Source organism: Gekko japonicus, unplaced genomic scaffold (assembly GCF_001447785.1).
Source record: "Gekko japonicus isolate JY-2015 unplaced genomic scaffold, Gekko_japonicus_V1.1 scaffold1213, whole genome shotgun sequence".
NCBI lineage: Eukaryota > Metazoa > Chordata > Lepidosauria > Squamata > Gekkonidae > Gekko > Gekko japonicus.
This window is the reverse complement of record NW_015164709.1, coordinates 409632-436224: the sequence shown is the minus strand read 5'-3', so window position 1 is coordinate 436224 and position 26593 is coordinate 409632. Positions and strand designations below refer to the sequence as shown.

Sequence of the window (26593 nt, the reverse complement as noted above, 5' to 3'; positions counted from 1 at the left end):
TCCCCAATCCTTCCAGCCTTCCCCAGCCTGCCCACTGCTGCAGACAGTCAGGGGAAGGGGAAGGGAGGCAAGTGCCTCTTGGATCAAGCCTTCCCCAGCCTGCTCGCTGCAGTGGACAAGCTTGGGAAGGCGAAGGGAGGCAAGTGCCTCCCCAATTCAGCCTTCCCCAGCCTGTTTGCTGAGGCTGGCAGGCTAGGGAGGGCATGGGGAGGTATTTGAAGATGCCTCCCTGATCTTGTCTCCCTTTGCAACTGCAGGCCAGCTAGGGAAGGGAGAAAAAATTGGGAGGCATTTAATTCCCCCCTGAAGTAGCCACAGGCGGCAGGTTCCCATCACTGAATGGTTAAAAGGAATACCTTCTCTTCAATGATGGGATCCTGCCACTGGGGCAGGAATCTGGGGGGAGGGTACAATTGAGCCAAATAATTTCGGCAATGCCGAAAATTCCCAAACTTCAGTATCATACTGATACTGGAATTCAGGAATATCGGCAAATACCGATATTTTCCGGGTTCAGTATATCCGAACCTGGAAAATACCGATTTTTCCCCCATGCACACCTTTACTTGCCACCTTTTTTGTTCTGATGAAGAATTCTATTGAACTTGAAGGTTTTCTACTCAATGATATTTTTGAAAGATTTTGAACCACTATGTATGGTACACAAAATGTAAAGACCGGGATGAACAGTGTTTTTCTGAGATCCTACCAATATGCATGGAAATAGATCTCATACACGGGAGCAAATTCAAACAAAATTCCATAAAAATGGGATCATATTTTATTTGCAAAACGTTGATAATATTCTGAAAAAATAATGATTTTTAAAAAATCATATTCCTTTAGCCATTATCACCACCATTCTTTGTTACTTACATGTTCGTTCCATCACAGATACTGGAGGCCCCTCAAGGTTTGGAGTCTGAACAAAGACCGTAGCATTGTATTCAGTGTCTGGTGAAAGGCCAGTAAAACAGTGGCTGGTTTCTGTTCCACGCACAGTAATTTCTTGTCCTCTAGATCCTGTATAACCAGATAAAATGTTTAAAACATAGAACCCTATTGGTATACAATTGATTGAAAGAACATAGAAAGGATAGTGCTGGCCAAAGAAGTTTTAGCACTTCTATTACCTACTCTTCATATTTTCTTGAGTTCTTGGGAATGTGCAAGCTGGTGCCGAATGATGCCAAGACACGGGAAGGGTGGGTATTTGTTCCAAAGATGACCCACAATCTTAGACTCTTACACCATTCTAAGCCCTTTGACTTCTATAGTTATGTGTGTGTAAAGTGCCATCAAGTCACAGTTGACTTATGGCAACCCCAGCAAGGGGCTTTCATGTCAAGTGAGAAGCAGAAGTGGTTTGCCTTGCGATTGCCTGCCTCTGCAAAGTCTCCCCTTCCAAGGACCGACCCTGCTTAGCTTCTGAGATTGGACAAGATTGGGCTATACCATGCCACCAATAGTTACAGAAGTGAATAACTGTTTACAATGCCACCATTAAAGACCCAGAGTCTTAAACCAGAGGAGAAAAACACAAGAAAATGGAAATAATAAAGGAAACAAGAAAACAGAATCAAAGATTTAAGAGTTCCACCACTCACAGGGTCACACAAAAGAACTTGGCTATTTTCCAGAGACAGCTGATCCAATCTGATTGGAACTCTTGGACAGTGGGAGAGAAGCCTTGCTATGAGTTCCAGTCAGATCATCTGGTATCTCTGGGCAGGAACACTACCCATTTGGGAGGAAACGTATTTGCCACTAAATATGAAATCCTCTCCACTATTCAGTGCAATAGGAAAGTTCTACAATAAGATGCATTCCTTTACAAAACTGCATTCCCTAAAAAGATTAAGAAAGCTTGAGAAATCTGTGGATGTTTCACAGTACATTTAGTGGGTACCACCAGAGCCTCTGGTACTTTTTAGACAGAATTATAGGTTGACCCTTAAGAATGAGAACATAGGGTAGAAAATCAGAGGCATCTCTTCCAATTAGGGACACAAGAGTATGATGGGAAGTCTGAGGAACACCAAGAGGTAAAACAAAATTCAAGTCCAGTAGCATTTTGAAGACCAACACAATTGTCCAAAATTTTCTCAAAAGGCTCATATCCTGGGGAAAAAATGTTGACCTTTAAGGTGCTACTGGAACTTAATTTTGTTTTATTACTACAGACTAACATAGCTATCCTCCTGGAATTAAGAGGTAACAGTCACTTTTATTCCACATAATCCCTGCCCTGACAACCACCACCATCCTGAAAATGATAGTTATGAACACATGTGGAAAGTTACAGCAACGGCAGTAGAACTCCATAGGCAATGATGAATAGAGTGGCCTTGTTGTTCAAGCAATTAACCCATCTTTTAATGGTCATCATAGTAATTGTGACACATCACAAAACTATCAGAGAAGATTCAATATATTTACCGTCAAGTGGATTTAACTTCAGTCTGTAAGAAGTAGCCGATCTATGAGCTGCCCATTTGATGCAAAAAGTGTCCCATCCCACATTGTAACTTGTTAGATCAGACACATTTAAGTACACTACAAATAAAAGGTGGGAAAGTCAATCAACTGCATGAAGAAAGACAGGAACAATTAACCTTAAGGATGGGCACAACCCCCCCAAAAAAGCAGTTTGGTTCATTTTGGGGTTTGGGGTACCCCCAAGCTGAATCCTGAATGGACCCAAAAGGGTCCCACACAAACCAAGCCAGTCCTGCAAGTTTGATTTCCCCTTTCTCCCAACTGCGGCTGGGGGGGAATGCCCGGGTCTGCCAGTCAGCTCTTATGTTTAAATGGCTGGCAGCCATTTAACCTGTTGGTTTCACTTCCCCCCACTTCAAAGAGGGGAGTGAAACCTGGGGCTACATGGCTGGCAGTGGGTCCGCTACATAGCTGATAGGTTTAAATGGCTGGCGGTCATTTAACCTTTTGGTTTACTTCCCCCCTTTCCTGGTAGACCCCTGCACCACTCAGCTGTCAAGTTTAAATGGCTAGCCTTGAACAGCCTAACTGAACTAGCCACAAGTCTGGGAAATGTTCAGGGAAGGCACCTTCCTCGAATATTGGTTTGTGAACCTCTAGCCGGCCCAAGTTCAGACCAAATTTTTGTTCATGAACTGGTTCATGCCCATCCCTAATTAACTTATGACTAATACAAAAATTAAAATTATTTGTCTATTTCCCTATTTGTCTAAAATTATTTGTCTATTTCCCTATGAGTCATGTCATTCAGATTAATGCTAATGAATTCATATGAAGTGTGAGTGCAATGACATCTGCTCTACAGAGTTAAACAGTTCAACACCTGAATGGAAGCTGATTCAAGCAATAATGAAATGACACAGTTTTCTTTTTCCTGGGAAATGATCCATTTGGAATTCCACATGTGAAAATTGCTAAAGAACTTTTATAGGCAGGTTTTTCTCATATCCAAACATGCTGCCTTTCACATAATGGGCCCTCCCAGACCAAAAGAAAACAGAATTAACTTTTCAGGCCAAACTATGTATTACATTACATACACATGTAATGATTTCCAAGCAGGGTGGTATAATTAACACTTAACCCACCTACCATTCTTCCCTTAAACCTCCTCCCAGGCTGTTTCCCACACATAGTTCAAAATCCTTGTTTGCATAGTAACCATGGTCTGGAATGTGAACGAAACAAAGAAAAGCATCTTCAAGAGAGTCTGGTGAAAAATCTGCCCTTGGGATCCTTTGCAGTAGTAGTTGTCAGGTTAACATTACACAAGGGTGTTTGGTAATGCACACCTTGGACTTAAGAACTACAGATGATGGGTTGAATCCTGTAAACCAAGTGTGTATCAACACTAGCAGATTCAAATACTTTCAACATCTCCTGTTTCTTCAATAGACTTCTCTGAAAAGTTGATCCTGGGTGTCACAGGAACCTTGGGGACAAAATGTCATGGAGCACAAAGCTGCACTTAGGATAAAATTGTCACTCCTTGCTCTTCTGCTACCAGCATTTCTGCTGACAAAGGAGACAGCTGGCACACAAGAGAATTGTCCGATACCCCTTCTTCACCCCATGCTTTATGGCATTTCTGACTGTAAGGTTCACTCAAGCTCAAGTGACAGCTTTTCAGAGGTCATGGGGAACTGCTTGGGGAAGGCGAGACAGATCCCCCTTCAACTCAGTGCTATAGTAAGGCTGATCCACTCTAGACTTCTAGCACTTCGTTTAGCTAGTTTCAGGAAACTGTGTACATACTTGCTTCCACATTGGGAAAAGAGATCACACTGGCTAGAACCTATTGTTTAACTACCCCACTCCTCCAGAAGTCTTGTGAATTGGCAGGACAATGGTACACTGGAAGAGACATCCTTACTGGATATTCAACAGATAAATTAAAATATATTTAAGGGCATCAAACAGTGGGAAAGGTTAAGTCATAAACAAGATAAAAATTAATAGGGGGAGGTGATGGGAACATTGTGCTACTTATCAGCTGTGCTATCTCAGTCATTTGGAAATTAGTCCTGGATCCACAATAGACCCCTGAAAAAATATATATGTACAGAGAATCTGATTGTTTATTGGTGTTTCAGGACACTATTGCTTTAAAATTTTATTGCGTAGACATTCCAATTTTGGGATGTTTTCCGGTAGCTGCCATTTTCCAAGATGGTGGAGATGGTTATTTTAATATTTCAATTCATGGTGGTGGATATGGTTATTTCAATACTGGGAAATATATATATCTTTTTGAGGTCAATAAAGCCAAATAAACTATTATATTAATTGTAGGGACAACCGTTTCTCCTGTAGCCACCATTTTGCAAGATGGCAGATCTTCACATTCTCATAGGATGCTCGTATTGGTGTAAAACGGAATGTTTGGGGGGTTGATAAAATTGAATATTCTATTCCTTTTGTTGAAAAAGCAAAATAAAGTCTTATTTTTAAGGTTTGTAATATTTGGGGGAATAATAAATTCAGAGAAACTTTAAAAAAAATGTTTGTAATGTTTTGTAATATTGGGACAAAATGCAGCAGGAGTTAAGGTGATAACTCCTAAAATACAGAAAACTATTTATTCTGCTGCCTTAAATAACAGCATTTATTATTTATTTATTTAAAATATTTATTAGCCACATTTCTTCCTTCCAGAGCTCAAGGCAGCTTACAATATTAATAAAATACATAGAATAGATTACATAGACAACATAAAACCAAAATTTAAAATCACAGTTTAGGAATGCTTTAATCAAATGCAGTACTAAATTCAACTATCTTCAGCTGCCTCCTAAAGATCCCTGGAGAGGCTGTTTCATAATCGTGAGGCTGCGAATGAAAAAGCCACATCTCTTGTGTACCCACCAAATGAGCTTCTGTGATTGATGGAACAGTCAGGAGGGCCTCTCCCTGTGGTCTTAATTCCCAGGCAGGAACATATGGGAGAAGATATCCTGATCTCAAACCAGGTAGGGCTGTTAAGGTCAAAACCAAACCCTTACATTGGGCACAAGAGAGGACTGGTTTTGTTGTTGTTGTTCAGTCGCACAGTTGAGTCCGACTCTTCGCGACCCCATGGACCAGCTCCGGCCAGGCCCTCCTGGTAGCCTGCGTAATTGCTGTAATATCAGGGTCACATGCTCCCAATAGCTGGCCCCAACCAGCAGTCTATCCACAGTGTTCTGCGCTAGCTGCAGCCTCTGAACACTCTTCAAGGATAATCCTAAATTGAGCACATTGCAGTAGTCCAGTTTAGATGTAACTAAGGATTGTATCACTGCATCTAGATATGACTATCTAGGAACTGATGCAGCTGATGTACCAGCTGAAGCTGGGCAAAAGCACTCCAGACCACTGCATCCACCTGTTTTCAAAGGTGGCTGCAGTGTCAAGTACTGCTCCCAGACTACAAATCTGGCCTTTCAAGGGGAGTATAACACCATCCAAGACAGGAGACATCTAAAATCCCTGGTCTGTCATTCTACTAACCCAGAGGATTTCACTATAATTTAAGGTCCAGGGGATTTCATTGTCATTTAAGGATATCATCATAAATATGTACTAAAAGACTTTAACTTACATGTCGTGCCTTGATCTATCAGAGGTGAACTGAGTCCAGAATCATACTGAGCATAAACGTTGACATCATAGGAAGTACTAGGAGACAGGTTGTGCAATGTGTATGAAGTCACTTCTCCAACAAACACTTCCATGGGTTCATCAGTACCTTAAAGGAAAAAGGAACAAGCACGACAAACACGATGAGCTTTAATTTACAACCTTATATAAGACTACAAGGATCTGTGTTAGATCGAAGGCCAAACTACACTTAATGCTTTACACAAGTTGCCAATGAGGACTGGCAGCAATATTGCAGCTGAAAGTCCCCAGTGGCAACTTCTGTGTAAAATGCAGCCTTCTGCCCCTCCTTCTACTGTACATAAGTTCCCAGCTGAATTGGGCCCAGTTGTGCTTTTACACAAGAGTTGCTACCAGGGACTTGCAGCTGTATTATGGCTGCAAGTCCCCATAGCAAATTCATGTTGTCCCAGTTTCCCGGTCCCAGGATGGGACCCCCCACCCCCGGGGACACACCCATGCCCTGACTCACCCCGATGGCAGCAGAGGAATGGAGAAGCGATGGCACTGCAGCCCCCGAAGACACGGCACAGTGGCTCAACGCCCAGCGGTTTGGACGGAGGTCACAGTGCCGGCAGGGCAAGACCCGCACAACGAGAGCCGCACCGTGCCAACCCCAGGAGCTGGGGCTCCGGACCCACCGAGGAGGAGCTGAGACCAAGTGGGGCGAAATGCCCAGGCGGCGGCCCGGCCCCAGGGCCGACAGGACCGCTGCCGGCTCGCTTGCGACCACACCCTGGACACCTGGAGAACGTCCGTGTATATAAGAGGGGGCGTGGCCAGGTTGGGAGGAAGGGAGGTCAGGATGAGGGGTGGCACTGGGAGTGGAAGGGGGAAATAAAAGAGGAGCTTTTGAGAGAGACCGGGGAGGAACAGCATGTGAGGAAGCGAAACTGCGAAGGTGAAGGATAAAGAAAGAATGGTAACAGTATCCAGCGCACGGGGCAGAGGGACTTGAGGGGTGCCATTAATCCTGTCCCCTGCCAGTCTGAGGTCCTTCCGCAGCTCCCTTTTGCGATCCACCTCTGACTCCCAGCATCGTCTACCCTGCCAGGAAGTCAGGCACCACGGCCACTGGTGGGTTTCCCCCAAGCCCACAGGAGAAGTGCATTACACATGTAAAATGTAGCTGGTTCACTAATGTCACCTTCATCTTCATTAACCAGCCCTCAGTTTCCAGTTCAGAAGATTATGGAAAGAATTTGTCCTTAAGCTCATCACTTCCTAGTTGTTCTGAAAGTACTCATTATCAAGGCAGCATTTTGTTTCTCTTACCTACAGGTTTATATACAATTTTATAACCAAGAACAGGTGATGGTGCAGCATCCCAGGAAACTCTGAATCGTGTATACCATTCATCTGAAATGTGGATGTTCTGAGGAGAAAGCAGTCCAACTAAAAACAAAAAGATTGTGTGTATATAGTTAGAGGAATTGCAATAGTATGTTAGAGTGCAGAGTTGTTATATGTTTATACAATGTCTTTCAGAATGGATTCCTGGTGAAAATACAAGCCCTGAGCCAGTGACTGGATAACCCAAAAGAGCTGCCTACAGTTGCATGTTCGCAAAAAGCCCAAGATGGTGCACCAGATACAATAGCTCATGCATATTCATCCTCTGAATCTATGCCAGAGAATCTGCCAAGAAACCAGAGAACACTGAAGAAGTGCTAGGCTCTAACCCACAGTATGGATCCTATGGGAGCCGTTCTTTGCTAACAGAAGCTTGTTTCAGATATTAGAATGTCCAGGAGTACATAAGGGCTGAGTTTAACTCTGGTCCAATCTGCATTGGTCTTTCCTGCTGCTGTGCCAGCGGTCCAAAATCGTCTCACAAATCTCTGTCAACATTGCTTGCCGCAGCCATTCCCGTATTGTATCGACTCAGCATTGGCTGTCTGCATCATTTTATTGCCCTATAGTGGCAACTCCAAGGTCACTACGGCGTCTCAGTGGGTTATATGGATCTGGTTTTCAGCTGGAGCAATTGCTCCTCCCCACCCCTGAGCTGCTGTGAGTGATAAGCAGACAACTGGAGCCAAATCCCTTGCCCCAGTTTTTCTCCAATCATGTTTCTTTGCTGGTGGGTTAGAAGCATGCCCACCACTAAACCATGTTATTTCCTGGAGCAGTCCCCAGAACGCCCTGCCTGGCAACCACTGAGTGTTTTCTCTTTTTTCACCCAGCTCATTCACTTTCCAGCCCCCTTCGCCTCCCCTCTGCCAGATCACCCCCTTTACTTTCTTGGGGGGGGGGTGTCACAGGTGCTGTTTCCTCCCCACAGTGCAGTGCCTTGCTGGCACCCCAGGAGGCCGCTCCTCCCCCCTCTCTTGCATGCTCTCCCTCCTGCGTGCCCCCGCGGTCACCATGGTGAGGTCTGACGCAGACAGCAAGCTTTTATCCCGAGCCAGAATGGGAGGGAAAGGGGAACAATGTACAATGACACCACAACAGACCGAGGCTGCTTTACACAGCAGATGCAGATTCAGAGTCTGAAAACAGTTGGAGCAAGTTGTAGGCCTTGGAGCTGTCTGTGGACCTGTATACTGTGCCTGGATAATTCTTATCCTCTCTCCTGATATCTGTTCCCTACAGCTGACCTTCTCCAGCTCCCTTATAGCTGTCCAACTACAAAGCTCTGCTTCCTGTACTTATGTTCTGTACCATGACTACAGTTTGTCCCAGTACACTCTTTTTCTGTGGGGCTTCATTTCTGCAAGGACTAGCAGAAGCGTTCCATATCTGCACAGAAACCACCAATGTACTTTCCTCTAGCTTGCATATCATTCCATGTTCTGAGGCCAGAATAGGATGGCCGAAGAATATGCAAAGACTTTAAGGACTGTGGGTGGCCCCCCAATGAATTCTCTCACTGAGACAAAGATATGTTGCTAGGGTGTCTCTGGGCATAATGCAATTCAAGTAATGAATATTGCAATATTTGTAGTTCTTCTTGTATGGTGCTTATAAAAGTATAAACCATAATTGCTTATGTTGTCCTTGAACAATATCATACATGTTGTTATACAATGCAAAGGTTTGCTAATCAAGTGATCTTAGAGCTAGAAAACACCCCCAAGAATCACCAAGTAATTCACTGACTATTCGTGGTTTTTACCAAGCTATTTCCTAAATCCTCCAATGAAGAATATTCCATGATTTCCATTAGAAAATATTATTCAAGCATTAAGACTTTTAAAATACTTAGCTAAATATATCTCTTTTGGATAGTCAAAACTAAATGGGGCCCCACACAACCAAAGTTTTGTCCATTCACTTCAATGCTGGGGAGGATTCTGTGGTTGCATCTCCATAGTACATGCATCCCCTTACATTTTTTGGGGGGGGGCAGTCCCTCCTTACAAGGAGCTCTATTAGTACAGCTGAGACACATGAAGCTTTGGACCAGAATCAAAGAAAATAGAGAAGAGAAAGGTAAGTTTTCTTATATTCCACTGACATAAGTAGAATTTAAACATGTTTAACATTTTCTAGATTGGTGCTGATCAGGTTAGCTGTAAGTGACAAAAACTATTAAATATCTGAAGATTGTCATATTGTTCTCCTACTCCTTAGAACTTTGCTTGAATGCATACAAAGGTCACAAAAGGGATCCTCTGAAATCATTTAATAACATCAAAACCAGAATATATTGTATTTAATATTATGCCAGACATGCCTGTTTTTCCATTTCCTGTCAATTGTCCACCATCTCCATCCTCATAAACTGCCACAACTGTAATTTTATAGGGTGTATCTGAATGCAAAGGATGTAGCATTACATTGTTTCTTCTGCCAGGTACTGTGGTCTAGAACACAGGAAGATAGAGGTAACGTGCTTTAATCTTTTTAATTACTCAAAATAGCAGTAAAAAACAGGCAGCTTGCAGTGTTATGACTATACCAAACAAAACAAATACATATATATTTTATTCAATATCTTTTCCTATTAGAAAGCAATGATGGTAAGTTGGATCCAATGAACAAAAAGTATGCATGGTGGTGGATTCCCCCCCCACCTTCCCCTTTTCCCAGCAGCCCCTGTGACCAATAAAAAAAGTGGTATCAGGAGAATCTCATGGACAAAATCCATTATAGCAAAGGGAAAGTAAGAAAGCAAAATCAGCCTTCTCCGTCTTCTGCCAACAGGAAGATTTGGTAGAGAAAGTTCTCTACTGGTAGAAGAGAGGTGGGGGAAATTTCACCTCATCTCTCATCTTAATGCCACTGACCTATGCCACAGCTCACATTACTCAAGAGAAGAAGAAAAGAAGAAGAGATTGGATTTATACCGCGCCCTTCACTACCCAAAGCTTACAACCCCTTTCCCTTCCCCTCCCCACAAAAGACACCCTGTGAGGTAGGTGGGGCTGAGAGAGCTCTCCCAAGAACTGACCTTGAGAGAACGGCTCTGAAAGAACATATGAGTGACCCAATGTCACACCAGTGGCTGCTTGTGGAGGAGTGGGGAATCAAACCCAGTTCTCCCAGACTAGAGTCTGCACTCCTAACCACTACACCAAACGGGCTCTCTTTTTCTTTTGGGGGGGAATCAAAGGGTACTGCTGGGAGAAGTAGATGGTGACGGAGATCTGCCCTTTTGCACAATAATTCTGGACCCATCAAAATTAAGCTGCTTAAAATCTGCAGAACAAATGGGACTTTAATAAATGATATTTTAAAAATAGCATTGTAACATAGGTAAGTCATGCATATTATCCCTTGCATTTTATATATCTACATCTGGCAACACTCAAGTATACTGTCAAATGCATCCACAGCAGACTCAGGAAACCAAATCCAACATTTTGTCCATGTGGACATTATGTATGTGGAGAGGGGGGAAAGCTCCTATTGTATTGCATATTTGGAGAAAGAAAGAGAGACAGAATAACAGCAGCTGGAGAGCAGAGGGCAGAGACACAAAAACCCCTCTGGGGTGTTGATAATTCAGTGAACCTCCAACATATACTAAACAACCACATTCACTTTCTCTGAGAAAAGTTGGGAACAACGTGTACAGTGACTGCAACTGATGCTTATACCCATAAAGATAAGCAGATTGCAAACAAGAGCGGAAGGAAATAGAGAAGTGAAATAGAAGTACACACACTAGTATACTGAGTATACATTGAGTATACTAGTACACTGAGCCTGCTTCAGCAGGGAGGGTGGGGTATAAATCCAATAAATAAATAAATAAATAAATAAATAAATAAATAAATAAGTATAGTCCTCCAGACTTATACATATTTCTTGACCTGATCCAGCAAAGCAAGCTCAGATCTTTTTCCTAGACTTTATATGGAAAATTGCTCACATGGCAAGAAATACTTGCTTTCAGAATGTAGGGACTGAATAAATTGTTCATGTACTTAAGGTGTGGGATTGCTACCTACGTGTAGCAGCAATTCTGTAGTTGAGGGTGGCATCTTTGGATCATGGCTACTCTGTAGTTTAAGGGTACAAAGACAGGATCAGCAGTGCAAAAAACTAGAGATATCTGCATACATGTTGAAAAGCAGGAAGGGCCCAGGTAGTCGAGGCCCGCCATTTGTGGGGCTGGGCAGGGGAGGAAGAGACTGGCCAGATGCTGGGTTGGGGGGTGGGGCTGGGTGAGTGGCAGGAAGAGAGGTGCCTCCCCTCCCTCCCAGGGCTAATGGCCAAGCAGCGGGGCGGTCAGCAAAGGGAGGCCTTTAAAAATGGGACAAGCCACTCGCCACCCCCACCCAACATACAGAGAACTGAGAGAAGGCTTTCCCATCCCTTTTGATGGTCCACGCATTGTGACTGATTCAGACAACCTGAAGTCTTCCAGGGAGATGCCTGACGTGGTTGCCAGGAAGCTCCAGAAGGAGCTGTCTGCAGGGCGCATTGCAGGCCCCTTTAGCACACCGCCTTTAGCGAATCTTAGGGTGTCCCAATTGAGGGTAGTGCCTAAGAAAGCACCAGGTGAGTATCGCCTGATACATCATATTTCATATCCGAGGGGCTCTTCAGTGAATGACATGATCCTGCCTGAGCTTTGCTCGGTCCGGTATGCCTCTTTTGATCATGCGGTCGGGCTGGTCAGAGCTTGCGGCCTGGGGGCACTAATGGCCAAGTGTGATATTCAGTTGGCTTTCTGGTTGCTTCCGGTCCACCTGGATGACTTTTTCTTGCTGGGTTTCAAATTTCAAGGGGCTTGGTATGTTGACAAGGCCATGCCCATGGGCTGCGCGGTGGCCTGTGCTGCCTTTGAGTCTTTTAGTACCTTCCTCAAGTGGGCAACAAAGTCATGGATTGGCATTTCAGGGATCACTCATTATTTAGATGATTTTTTTCTTTGTCGGTCCCAGGGACAATGACGCATGCGCAGAATCTCTACAGGTGTTTGAACGGCTCCCTGAGGAGCTTGGGGCCCCATTGGCTGTGGAGAAGACTGAGGGGCTGACGTCGAGGTTGACTTATCTGAGTATTCAGTTGGACTCGGTGATGGGGGCATCGAGATTGCCGGAAGATAAGCTCTTGACTCTTCAGGAACTCATCTCATTGGTGCAGGGTAGGTCCAAGTGCACCCTGAGGGAAGTACAGTCCTTGGTGGGACATTTGAACTTTGCTTGCCGGGTGGTTTTACCTGGCAGGGCCTTTTGCTCACGGCTGATCAGGGCAATTGCTGGGGTCAGGGCCCCTCACAACGGCATGAAGGAAGATTTGGGCGACTGGCTTCAGTTTCTGGAAGGGTACAATGGGGTCACCATTTGGCAGTGGCCTCTGGACTTGCAGGATGCCATTCAGATACACTCTGATGCAGCAGGAGGTGCCGGGTTTGGTGTCTTTTATGAGGGCCGCTGGTGCGCTCGGCCTTGGCCCGAGTCCTGGGAGGGATCCGCGGTTCTCAAGGATCTCACCTTCTTAGAGCTATTCCCAATACTTGTGGCAGTGGTAATTTGGAGGGATCTCTTTCGAGGCAGGAGGGTGCGGTTTTGGTGTGATAACCAGGCAGTGGTGCGGGTGGTGAACAAGCAGTCTTCTAAGTCTGAGCGAGTGATGCGGCTGGTTCGCCAACTGGTTTTAGCCTGCTTGGCTGATAACAATACATTTGCTGCACGTCATGTTCCAGGTGTGGATAACAGCATAGCGGATGCTTTGTCTCGCTTACAGGAGGATCATTTCCGTACACTGGCACTGGAAGCCAACCGCATTTCAGACCCCTTTCCAGAGTAGTTTTGGGATCTTGGGAAGGTACAATAATGCGAGGTATCTATGGCTCCATCGCCCCCTCCACTTTTAACACTTATGTCAAGGCTGTAGATGCCTTTTTCGACTTCACGGCGGAATGTGGGGGCCCGTAAACCTAGCCAGTGGATGGTGATTGGGTGCTTTGCTACACGGCAAGCCTCCAGGATAAAGGGTTCTCCCATAGCACCATTCATGGTTACATGGCGGCCATCACGTTCTTTAGGAAAGTGGTTCATGGACCCATGCCACTCGTTCGAAGCCCGTAGAGCAGTTGAGGGGTGGCGGAGGCTAACGGTACGGCCTCCGGATCGCCGCAGGCCTCTGAACTTTAACTTATTGGTGCGGGTGCTATGGAGGCTTCCGGTGTTGTGTTGGTCCCCGTACGAAACAGCGCTGTTTGAGACTGCGTTCATTTTGGCCTTCTTTGGGGCCTTGAGGGTCGGGGAACTGTTGGCAAGCTCCAGGACATCCTTCACCAATATGCCCTTGGGGGTTCAGGATGTCCCCTTGGAGTCAAATGGGGTTTCATTGTTTATAAAGAAGTAAAAGACTGATCAATTAGGGAGAGGGGTGACTTTGCACCTGGGGCCCCTGCCAGGGGGGTCGTGTCCTGTATAGACCACGAGGGCATTTCTGGCGATATCAGGTATCAGTTCACAGGCGTTTTTAGAGTGGCAGTGGGGGCTTTGGGCTTGCCCTTTAAGGAATTTGGGCCCCACTCCTTTAGGATCGGGGCAGCGACCACAGCTGCAGGTCTCGGGATGCCTGAGGCGAGCATACGTGCCATAGGGTGGTGGCGCTCTAAGGCCTTCGAGGCCTATGTTCAGCCGCAATTGGAGAGCGGCCATTGAGGATATATCTGGCTCCTTGGTTCCAGGGCGCCCACACAGGACAGTCTGGATTTTTGGGCACAGCATCGTTCATTGAGCAGGTTTGTATGCTTCATTGTCAGGGTGGCGCAAGGACTTGGGGCTGGAGTCAGTCATGCACATCATGTGGATGGCTCAGCGGGGCATGCGATGGGGATCGTTATTGCCCTTGTTGGAATGAGTGGGAACTAGACACTGACCACCTAATGTGCTGGTGCTGCAGCTTGGGGAGAATGATTTGACAGAACGGCCTGGGGTGGCCCGGGAGCTCCAGGTGCTGGCTGACCTGGCCTCCTTGCATGAAGATTTGGATGGCACAGTCATCTTCTGGTCGGAGTGGCTGGAACGGAGGTCATGTCAAGGAGCGGCTCATCCCAAGAAGGTGGATGTGACAAGGAGGAAGGTGTCTGGTAGACTGGGCAAGGTGGTCAAGTCAACAGGTGGCATTTGGATCCACCACCCAGACATCTCCCACAGGATGGAGGCCTTGTTCCAGGCTGATGGAGGGCATCTCTCTGCTTGGGGTATGGACATCTGGCTACATGGAGTCCATCATTCCCTACTCTCTTGGCTACAGCTGTAGGGGTGTTGGCGGGAGCAGGACCATGGGGTTCGTCCTGCTCTTGTGGCGGTAACAGCATGGGGCCAGATCCGTGAGGGCTGAAGGGAGCAAGCAAACGCAGGGACTAACAGCAATTGCCCTCACTGCCAAATGGCAGGGGAGTTTACGAAGGGGCAGGCGTCCATGTGAACCCCAGCTACCTGCCATCCCGCAGTCTCCACCCATGTCAGCTGGCTGGGTAATGGGTGCCTCAGCTGGTGGACAGTTCAGCCAATGGATTGGATTTGGTCGACCCATGCTGTGCCAATGCCTATTACAGCTGTAACCAATAAAGGTGTGGCCAATTTTATCCACTTAATTTCCAAAAAAAATGTTATATGCGTGGTCAATTTAAATGGGGCAGTATAAGACTGGCCAACTCTCCCCATCCCAAATAAGACCTGGAACCGCAATTATAATCTGATTTATATATAGATTATAATTATCTGATTCATATTCAGATTGACTCTAAATTGTGGTGGCAGTAAAATTGTGGATCATATTCTGCTTGACTGTCCCAAATTTTCAGCTCTAAGAGATGAATTGATCTCCCCTTTATTTAATCAGGACTTCCTCTCTCCAGAAGCAAAATCATCCTGGTTACTTAGAGACGAAGACAAACAAACTACGCTGCATGTGGCAAAATTTCTAGCAGCGGTTTTCAAATCACATGACAACTTTTGCAGTAGCAGCCTTTAAATTCTTCCATGTTTTCCTGCAGAACAAGTTTTATTGTGGGACGAGGGTTTCCTGTTTATGACTCTGGTTGCAAAAACAGTAAAGACAATAAACAATATATAAAACCTTTCAAATAATTTTAAAGAGCTAAAGAGTTTATATTTATTTTTATGTCTTCCCAGTTTTGGACAGATTTAGCATTATTTTTTGCCAAAGAGAATTATATTCTTTCATGATAATGTAGAGAAAGATTTCATATTGAATTGTTCAGCACAGTGCAAAGATGCAAGAAGATATTATCATACAGAAATAAGCCACAATAATGAGCAATTTTGTGGTGCTTTTATAGGCTGTACAGTTTTTCACAGAAGTCAGTAGAACCCATGCCATTAACCTTCCTTTGGGAAAAGAAATTTGCTCTACACTCAACTAAATGTACAGACATTAACCACAGTTGGGCTGCCAAGTATGAAGGAAATTGTTACAACTGTTAGCATTTTCAAATCTAAAAAAAGCACCAATAACACAAACTGCGAAATGAGACTAGCTAATATCCTGTATACTATGATGGACCATTAAGAGTCACCTGTATGCATCCGTTTCCCTAGACAAAATAAGTTTACAGTAATATATGAGAAAAAAACAGGGAAGATGCACAATAATGTAAATACATGTTTCCCTGCTACCAAAGCACATCCAGATTACATTTGTCATGTAGACTATAGCTCCAACAATCCACCTAAAAGGCATACATAATGTAACCTAGAGATTTATGTACTTAAATTTGCCAGATGGGCTTAAGTATGCCTAATGTTGTGATAGATTATAGCCAACAATAACTTATATGCAAATTTACTAAAGATAAACTCATCATTTAGTACAATGCTGGCACTAATTTGAATACCTCAGTTGCTTCAGAACAGTACACAAATAAAAGAGGGGAGGTGTGGGAGAAGAAGCGTGTACAATCCTTGGTTTCAATCCAAAGGAAGCCGTTCCATATACAGAAGGCAATGTCTGTTCATGGAAGGGATGTTTTACATTGTTGTGTTAAAAGTTCTGTGCAAGAAACAAGTGCAAGCATGAGACCTGCTATAAAAAGCTACCTTCTAAATTACAGTCTGAAGCTGATTTGTGGAAAACCTCTAGCTGTTCTTTTTATTCCACTCATGGCTCTTTGTATGCAGCCTATTACTTTAAATGGACCTGGAACTGAAGACAGTGTATACATTTTAAAGAAGCACAGATTTGGGGAGGGGAAGAGAAAATATAGTATTTTACTCGGAAGTAGCAAGTAACCTCACTCATATTTTTTTTTCAATTTAATGGGCTACATGAGGTCTTTTGTGGAGTAAAAACAGCATTTTCAATTGCTTCAGGGGAAGGACATCTATAGCAGTAGCTTGCATTTGGGTTTGTTTCTTGCACAGAGCAGTAGCTCTAGAAATATTTTGGGAACTAAATGTGTCTTTTCTAGAGTGAACCACTAGAAAACCCTACAAAACATGCCAGCCACAGACCACAACAGGAGAAATAAAATGAAGATCTGCCTTAAATGATAATGATAATACTACCACCAAATCAGAGTCCAAAATGCTATGGTCTTGACACAGTTTGTCATCTCTGTTTGAATGCTTGTACTCATCCATCTCTCAGACAGGCAAATGGTAATTGGTACGGTGGCATCTTTCATTGCACCAGTTCCCATCATACAGAAGCATGCAAATTCTTAATTAATGCAGAGCTACACACACATCCGGAAATTTAATTAACTTCATCTGGAAACTGAAGCCAAGCTTAATGTTAATATTACTAACACATCAAGATAGCACTTACATATTCATCTATGGGGTCTCCAACAGTGGGTGAATATATGATTCTGTACTGACGTACAGGTCCATCAGCATGGTCCCACTGAACGGATAGGCTGTTTGTAGTAGGATCAAAGACTCTCATGTTCTTGGGGCCACTGCGAGGCACTAAAATAATTTATGGATACAAAATAGGGTGAAATCCAGAAATGTGAAGGAATAGCTTCCCCACAGCAATATCCGTCAACAGCAGTCACAAAATATTGCTATTTATTTATTTACGTCATTTATAGCCCACCTTTCTTGCTGAGACTAAAGGCAGATTTAGAAAATATAAATGATTATTATTATCATATGGCAATGTGTATAATATAGACAGGAGATCTGAAAATTGTCTGGCAGACTTAAGTTCTAGCCACTTAATGTGTGTGCCTTGGCAGCTAGTTATGCCGGCTACATGACCACAGAAACGTCTTTGGGCAGTGCTGGGTCTTTGGCTTGGAAATGGAGTTGAGCACTGCACCCTAGTGTCAGAATCGGACCCTTGCCTGGTCATTGGGTCAGTATACATCCATGTCTGAGTGTCTGATGTACATAGCTTTGCTCTGCTGAATGTTATCACTATTGTTTCAGCCATTTCCTCCCTGCTTGTAGTTCCCAAGCCTCATGTAGCACCTGCTGGCTTTGTATCAATCTGTCAGCAAGGATCCTCCTCTGAAATTCCTGAAGAGGAGAGATTGAGACAGGCCTGTGTGAACGTAGATAGTTGCACTTGTGTACCACTGTGAAGTAGAGCCTCCCACGTGAAGGCTATGAGAGATTCTTCAGTATTCTTATTTCTCATGGCCTTAGGAGAGTATCAACTGATAAGCATTCTCACCAAGTTAACTGAACTATATTAACCTGTCTAATTACTATGTAATCATGACATGTGTATGAAGGCTAGACCAGAAGTCTTGTAGCTCCTAATTCTGTAATGTCCCTCAGTTCTGACAAAGCATTTGACTTGCCTGCAACTTTCCTGACTTTCTACAATAAAGCCAATTAAAGGACTTATTGCGTCTGAGAGTTACTGCCCTGTCTGACACCTAGAGTTGGATTCAACTGACTTTTGAGCAAGGGAAACCTTACCACCAAAGTGGCAAGGCCAGGCTTATTTGGGGGGCTGAGAGAGCTCTGGAAGAGCTGTGACTGACCCAAGGCCACTTAGCTGGCTGCATGTGGAGGGGGAGTGTGAAATCAAGCCCAGTTCTCCAGATTAGAGTCCACCACTCTTAACCACTACACCACACTGGCTCTTAGAAAATATATAAAACACTTCAGACAGTATAAGATATCCAATAAACAATGCAAGGATTACATAATGGGGAAAATGCAAAAAAAAAAAAAAAAAAAAACCCAGAAAAGAAAAAACCTGTCTCGGGAATGAAATGCCATAATGCCAAAAGTAGGTTGCAAAGGTAGAAGACAAGAGTTTCCATATCAGTCACATTAGCCAACCCTAAAATAGTAATTTTCATAATACATATATAGACCTGATGCCTAATTCACAAAGCTTTTTTATATAGAATATCTGGCTGTTATGAGAATAAGAGAATCAAACGAAAAGTTAGATTCAACCAGCTTTTCAGTTGGTAAAAAGGATGGATGGGGTCCCTTTGACCTCCAAAAAAGACTATGTTGGGGATTATGGGACCTGTGTATACAAAAGCTTTGTAAGGTAGGGCTCTGCAAGGAGGGGAATTGAGCCAGAGTTTAAAAGCTTGCTGGTTTCAACCACAGAGTTTAGCTTCCTAACCTCACTGTTTTAATACCTTAACTACTAATATACAGTTAATTATGAAAGGTCCAGAAATAGGTAGCTGAATGGACACTAGTTCAGCTTCTATCATTTGGATTTGCAAGTCAAGAATCTTTGGATTTGCAAGTCAAGAATCTAAAACTGGTTTATGTGAGATGTTGTATGTGTACATAATTAGTTTTACAAGTGTTTTCTTTAAAGAATAACCACAGCTCTGTAACCACAGAAAATGGCTAACACCATCTGTTTCTTATATGCTAAAGATAAACTACTAAAATATCCAATAACAATGAGTTCCAGATACTCTGGGGCCAAAAATTGGGGAAATGAAAATGGGCATGAGTACAGACAAAAAGTGGGAATTTTGCAATCCTATCACTAGATGTGACATACTATCTGTATTTTATGGCCTCCTGCAAGATATAAAGGTTGCTGTATAGTGTTAATTGCCCCTTTGTGACAACACTGTATCACAAAAAGGGTGAATGTTGACATTCACATGTAAATACTAGCAACCCAAGACCAATTTGCATTCCAAAAAAAGATATCTGTTTCTCATTCTTGACAACCTCATGTGGGTGGCAGTCAGCATTAACCAGTATAATATATCTAGGTTTTGGATATTCACAGATAAACATGCAAACACTCCCCAGATTTTGGCCATTCATTTTAACATACATACAATTATATTTATATCAACAGAAGGGACTGGCTGACCCAGAATTTACCCTTTAGCTCCTGAAAAGGTTATTCCTGAGGTCATGGAAACTGCGTGGACAAAAAAAGTATGCATTGGTCAAAACTAACCCGTTCCCTCTTCTACATGTGCAGCTCCACTGAATGGAAGAGGGTGATTTACTTATGAGAGTCAAAAGGGACTTCTTGGAGAAGGGGAACAAGGGGGAAAATCTGACTCTTGGTTGAATCAGTCTGTACATACACACACATAATGTATACACTCCACAAAAAAGATTAAATTTTGTTCCCTTCTTTCAGCAGCAGATGCTGGCCTGATGAGGTCAGCACTGCCAGTGTTGACCAAGCAAGGCTTAATGCTGAAAAGTGTGGGCTGAGGAGCACTGGCAAAACTATGATGGGGAAGAATACACAATACTTATCCCTCTGTACTAACACTAGAGTTAGATGTAATAAGCAAGGGCACTTGACAAATGTCATTCCCACTAAGAAGGGAGTCAAGCAAGGCTGTGTTTTAGCCCCCCATCTCTTTGCTTTATATATAAATGATCTGATCAAAAGCCTTGAAATGGTTGACACACATCCCCCTACTTTGGCAAATCGTTGTATCGCAGCCTTACTGTATGCAGATGACATGGTCCTTTTATCTAGGCCTTAAAAGGGCACTAAAACAGCTTGGTACCTATTGTGATTCCAACTTATTAGAAATCAACTATGAGAAAACCAAAGTTATGTCCTTTCGAAAGAGGCCCAAATTAGGGACGTGGAGCATAAAGGGCCATAGCCTAGAGCAGGTTTCATGCTTCAAATATCTAGGGGTCATGTTTCAATCTACAGGGTCAAGAAATAGCCATCATGAATTTGTGACAAATATGGTGTTACAGAATAAGCCTGATATTTGCTTTATGAACTATTTATTGCTACACACAATGGACTGTGCATATACACATAGGCTCAGAAAGCTGTACACTTTAGGTCACCTGTTGTGATGCTACACATAGAAGGTGCCTGCACATACCCTACATGTAAATAAGGTTTCAGCTACACAGTTGCCCAGCCTGGTGAAGAAGCACAAACCTCCATTATTGTGAGCAATGAAACAACAATTCTAGGAAGAGACAGCCCCCATGACGGAGCAGCTTGTAGTCACGTACTACCCATCACCTGCTTTGTTCCTGAGATGGAATTTCCTACCATATGGACATTTGGTTATCAATGGAATGGCCAGCTTCATCAGCACTACAATGAAGCATCCTGACGCCTAGGTTTCACACCTGTCCAGATGCCATACTTCGAGTAAGGTTTTAGGTTACAATATTGACCACCCCTTTTAGGTAACCTCCCCTCCCTACTTGCAACCAATAGGATTGTTTTTGGGACGGACTAACAAATAGGTGGGTCAAGAGGTTGGCACAGTTACCACCCATCTCTTGGACCCCCTATAAAAAGGAGAGAACCAGTCACCTGGCTTCTCCTACCTGGCCAGATAGCATCTCCCCCACAACAACCCCTGTCTGCTTTTACTCCTCTTGAGTCCCACTTGCTATCCCCAACCCTTGCCTCTACTGCCCACATGTTCCGGCTGGTTCTGGTCATGTGTGAATTCCCGTTGTTTCCATTTCTTCCCCACTATTCTTCATTGGAACAACCAAGCTGCAAGACAGATAAGTATCGCCCACCATCACCCCTACCTGCAAATGCAACTGTGCTTATTTTAATACAGTAATTCTTAGGAACTTGATTGAATGTGAGTGCATCAGTATTGTTTGTATGAGATTTTTTTTTAAAGTAAAAGACATCTATTTTAACCACAACAGCCTCGAATCCTTTACTGGTAACCCTTGGTCGGATCAGGACCTTGGTATAAATTGGCAAGAACCCATTTATAAATTAACAATTGCTGTAAATAAAGCAATTTGGCTAACAATGGGATGGAAGACCGCAAATAGTATTATCAAATTTATTTCAAAAAAAGGGGGTCATTTTATACCAGTCGGCCTTAAACTATACTTAGCTAAAACAATACCACAGTTGCTATATGGCACTATGCTGGGCCCACCCTCATCAAGTTTTGCACCCCTGGAAAAGATACAGTCTAAATTTTTAAGATCTATTTTTCATTTCTCAACTAGTGCTTCCAACGCCAGTTTACGATTAGAAATTGGGCTGATCAGATTGGAGGCCAAGATAACTCTGGCCTCCATAAATGCTTGGCTAAGGTTATGCCACAAACCATCTGATATCACTGCTCTAATTCTTACAGACAGCTGTTGCTCTAATTGCCTTAGTGCTGTAGACCATAAGATACATCTGCTTGGCTTCTCTTCTGAGTCACTACAGATAATGCCACTAGAACAAGCTAGGGCTATTGTTAAACAAAGAATATATGACACCGAAAGGCAAAGTGATATTGCTAAAGTGTCAACTTTTTTGGCCCCACAGGAAACAAAATATATAGTTGCTCCTGCAGTGTATTTATCACTATTAGAGATTCCCTCTCACCACAGGGCATACTCCCTGGCACGATGTAACATCTATCCTTCGGCGGTGTTAGAAGGCTGGTATAAAAAGGTACCTTTGTCTGAACGACTATGCCCGTGCGGTTCAGGAAAAGTTGAAACAATTGAACATACTTTACTCCACTGTACATTTTATGAAACCATCAGAGTAAAAATTATTCATCCTGTTATAAGGAGGTACCACGGATACTTGGAGAAGGAGATAAGTATAAAGCTATTATTTGATCCTGCTCCACAGATCATAATAAACTGTGCTAAATTTCTAGCAATAGCCCAAAAAAAATATGTGCTGCACATGTAGTACAGTTTTAGAAAGAATCCAGAAGATTTAGGAGATGGGGAGTAGAATTGTATAACCCCTATAATACTCAACAGTTGAATAACAGTTGATAAGAGTATTGTAGAAATTTAGAGTTTTAGTAATTTTTAAATTAACATACGCAGATTAAACGCAGTTTAATATTTAAATATTTTATATATATTATTGGTACCCTTTTTTGTATTGTCTGTAATTGGGCTTATGATATATCGAATAAACAGATTATCTATCTATCTATCTATCTGTCTGTCTGTCTGTCTGTCTGTCTGTCTGTCTATCTATCTATCTATCTATCTATCTATCTATCTATCTATCTATCTATCTATCTATCACAATACGTATGACCTAACAATGATTATTTTAAAATCTGTAAATGAAACACAGCAGGTTTTTTGGGGAGAGGCTTACATGTCCTTCCTTGTCCAGTAGTTGGATTTCCTTCTCCATCAGCGTACAGAGCAACAATATTTACAGAATAAGGAGTATCAGGAGTAAGACGCTCTAGTAAAACGTTGCGAGTGTTGCCAGGAACCACAACCTAAGAAGACAGTAAGGTTGAATTTTAAACTGACAATTTAAGAAAAAAAATATCTGTAATAGTTTGAGAATGAAACTGCTCAAGATCTTCGGAAGTGGTCTTCTGTGGTTGCCCTTATCTGGATCGCCCAGGCTAGCCCAATTTTGTCAGATCTCAAAAGCTAATCAGGGTCAGCCCTGGACAGTATTTAGATGGGAGCCCACCAAGGAATACCAGGGTTGCTACACAGAGACAGGCAATGTCAAACCACCCTTTAATGTCTCCTGCCTTGAAAATCCTACAGAGCCTCCATAAGTCAGCTACATCTTGATGGCAAAAAAGAGGTGGCCAAATGCCCTTGCTCTGAAGCATTGTTTGTTTCTGAAAGAGAGTAAGAGGAACAGTTTTTAATCCCCCCCCTGTTTTTTTTTTACTGTTTGAGCAGTATATCCAGGCCTAGAAAACATATACAAGATCCTTTAATAAGAATTAAGTCTCCTTTCATATGAACTAAGAGGCATTGCAAAAACTACTTAATGAAATAGATATGTGATTTCACCGCCCTCTAAAACAGAATTCAATCACAGACCAGTGATTCTAATCAGGATAAGCAATGTTTCTATGATTCAGTTGCACCTATTTTATATGAACCTTCTTTTGATGGTGTATGTATACTGGATTTGTACTGAATTGTGGCATGTGCCCATTAAATACAGCTATTTGACTTCCATAATTCTGTTTGGTGTGGTGGTTAAGTGTTAGGGTTGCCAAGTGTATCTTCGCCGGGAGCGGGGGGCTCCCGGCCGGCATCCTGTGTGTGTGTGCGCGCGCGCCGCACGCACATCACCCGGAAGTGACGGGAGGACGTCGGGCACACTGGGGGCGGGGCCACGGACATACAAGGGAAAACCATAGAGTTTTGCCTTGTATGGCCATGGCCCCGCCCCCAGCGTGCCCGGCGTGCCCACGTCACTTCCTGGTGACGTGCACACTGGGGTGGGGTTTCCCCCGGGGCCCGATTCCGCCGCGGCGGAAATCGGGCCTCCAAAGCGGGGGGTTACCCGCCCCCACTTGGCAGCCCTATTAAGTGTGCGGACTCTAATCTGGGAGAACCGGGTTTGATTCCCCACTCCTCTACTGGCAACTGCTGGATGACCTTGGGCAAGCCATAGTTCTGTAAGAGCTGTTCTTGAAAGAGCTATTCTTGAAAGAGCCCTCCAAAGCAGCCATTTTCTCCAGGGGAACTGATCTCTGACATCTGGGGAGTAGGGGAGTAGTTGTAATTCCAGGTGATCTCCAGTCCTCACCTGCAGATTGGCAATGGTAGTGCCTGTGGATGAAATGGCTGCTTTGGAGGGTGAAGCCTATAGCATTATACCTGTTTGAGGTCCCTCCACTCCTCAAACCCCACCATTCCTAGGCTCCACTCCTCAAATCTCCAGGGATCTCCCAACCTGGAGTTGTCAACCCTATCTCCTTCCCACCAAACAGGTAACATACCTTTATCTGCCCCCTGTCTTCAGCTTTCTATCTCCTCCCCCTCCCCCACAGTCTCTATCTAGGAAAACTACAGTCTTTTTCCACAGTGCGGATCAAAGCTGATTACATAATTTCCCCTTTTTATCTGCACAACAACTCTGTGAGGCAGGTTAGGCTGAAGAAGTATGTGATTGGGCCAAAATCACTCAGTCAGAAATATGGGGATCTAAGCCTGAGTCTCACAGACTGTACTTTGAAGCTCTAACTTCTATACCACATTGGCTTTTATAGGGTGGCTGCTGTAGAACAGTAGCAAGCAACCAAGCCCAGTTGAGTTATTCATGTCAGGTGGCATCATGTCACCCAGAAGTTACCTCCAGGCCTAGGGTTCCCAGTCTCCAGGTTGGACCTGGAGATCCCCCAGAATTACAACAGAACTGCAGACAACAGAGATCTGTCCCCCTGAAGAAAATGGCTGCTTTGGAGGGTGGACTCTGTGACATTCTATCTGTTTGAGGGCTCTTCCATTTCCAAACTCTGCCCTCCTCAACCTCCACCACAAAATCTCCAGGAATTTCCCAACCTGGAGTTAGCAACCCTTGTCAAACCTGGCCCCAATGATTCCTCCATCAAAGGCCAAAACAGGCCTAGAAAGGACCCTGCCCCCTTTCCCTGCCTTTTACTCACTGAAACCAAATACTGTGGTTGACTAGCAACCGTCACTAAGAGAATCTTTGTAAAGCACTGCTTTTATCATTTTCAATTTTTTAAAAATTCCCCAGGTTTGCAGAAAGATCAGACTTGCCCATTCACAGTTCCAGTCACAGGATTTAAATATTCAAAGATCTGGCAACTTGACTATTAGAATATAAGATAATTATTCTTTGTTTTGGGATATTGAATCTTTTAATTACAGAAGGATGTGTGCTGCATTTTAAGATTTGGTATATGTTAATGTTTTAATAGCAAAATCATGTGTCACATTTACAATATACAAATGTGAAAATATGTTCCTAAGGGCCAGTTTGCATCAGAGGAACTATTTCAGCTTCATACGCTACTAGGTACTCTTTAGAGTAAGATATCTGGTAGCCTTTGTTGAATGGTGGAGGAAAAGTTACTCAGCTTGTTGTGGAGTGTAAATGAGTTATTGCATTTGGGAATTCAGTACCTGACTTTGTATTTAACAATAGCCTACTCTAATTTTGTTTCACTGGTATTTATTACTACAATAAAATGCATGGAACAAATATATAATGACATTCAAAATAGTAAGATCATGAAAGAGGATATTTTATCTTCACCAGCCAGAAATCATTGTAGGAAACATTACCCCTAAGAGTTTATATAAGGAAAACCTCAGATGATTAAATTACTTACAGATTCTGATGGCCTTGTGCCAACTAATGGAGAATAGACAACTCTGTATTGTTGTACTGCCCCTGGTGCAGGTTCCCACTGGACGTTAAGGCTGTTGGTTGTTGGGTTGTAAACCTGGATGCCTCTCGGTGTTCCTCTCACCACTGAATCAAGAATAATGTAAGACAGGTTTGTATGAAGAACAACGGCTTAGCTGTAGAGTCATAGCAACAGAAAGTGGCTATAATACAGTAGTTTTAAGGCAAACATTGGACAAGGGCCAAATTTAAGGTAGGACTTTACTATGCTTGTTCATGTTTATATCTTTAATCAATCAATTAATTATTAAAGTGTTTATACCTTGCATTTCCCAGGGGCTCAAGGTAGCTTATAAATGCAAATTTAAAATATATAAAACAAGGGGGGACCCGCGATATTCGCGGGGGGTGGTGGTGGAGGGAGGCAGAGGAGGAAGCAGCAGGAGGAGGTAAGTACCCCCCCATCCTGCTGGTTCCCCCCTGTCCTCCACCCCCCCTCCCTCTGAGGAAGAAGACGACGCTGGGCCGGCCTCCTCTTTGGGGGGGG

At 43.5% G+C, this 26593-nt stretch overlaps 1 protein-coding gene across 1 annotated transcript in view; it reads right to left on the bottom strand.

Annotated features, from left to right (window-relative positions):
• Positions 1 to 26593, bottom strand: part of COL12A1 (collagen, type XII, alpha 1) — a 237313-nt gene that overhangs the window by 64331 nt on the left and 146389 nt on the right. The window contains 8 exon segments of the mRNA XM_015409542.1: positions 877 to 1023; positions 2440 to 2556; positions 6080 to 6226; positions 7414 to 7533; positions 9818 to 9947; positions 17344 to 17486; positions 23062 to 23191; positions 26030 to 26172. Of these exon segments, the coding sequence (XP_015265028.1) occupies positions 877 to 1023; positions 2440 to 2556; positions 6080 to 6226; positions 7414 to 7533; positions 9818 to 9947; positions 17344 to 17486; positions 23062 to 23191; positions 26030 to 26172 (1077 nt within the window).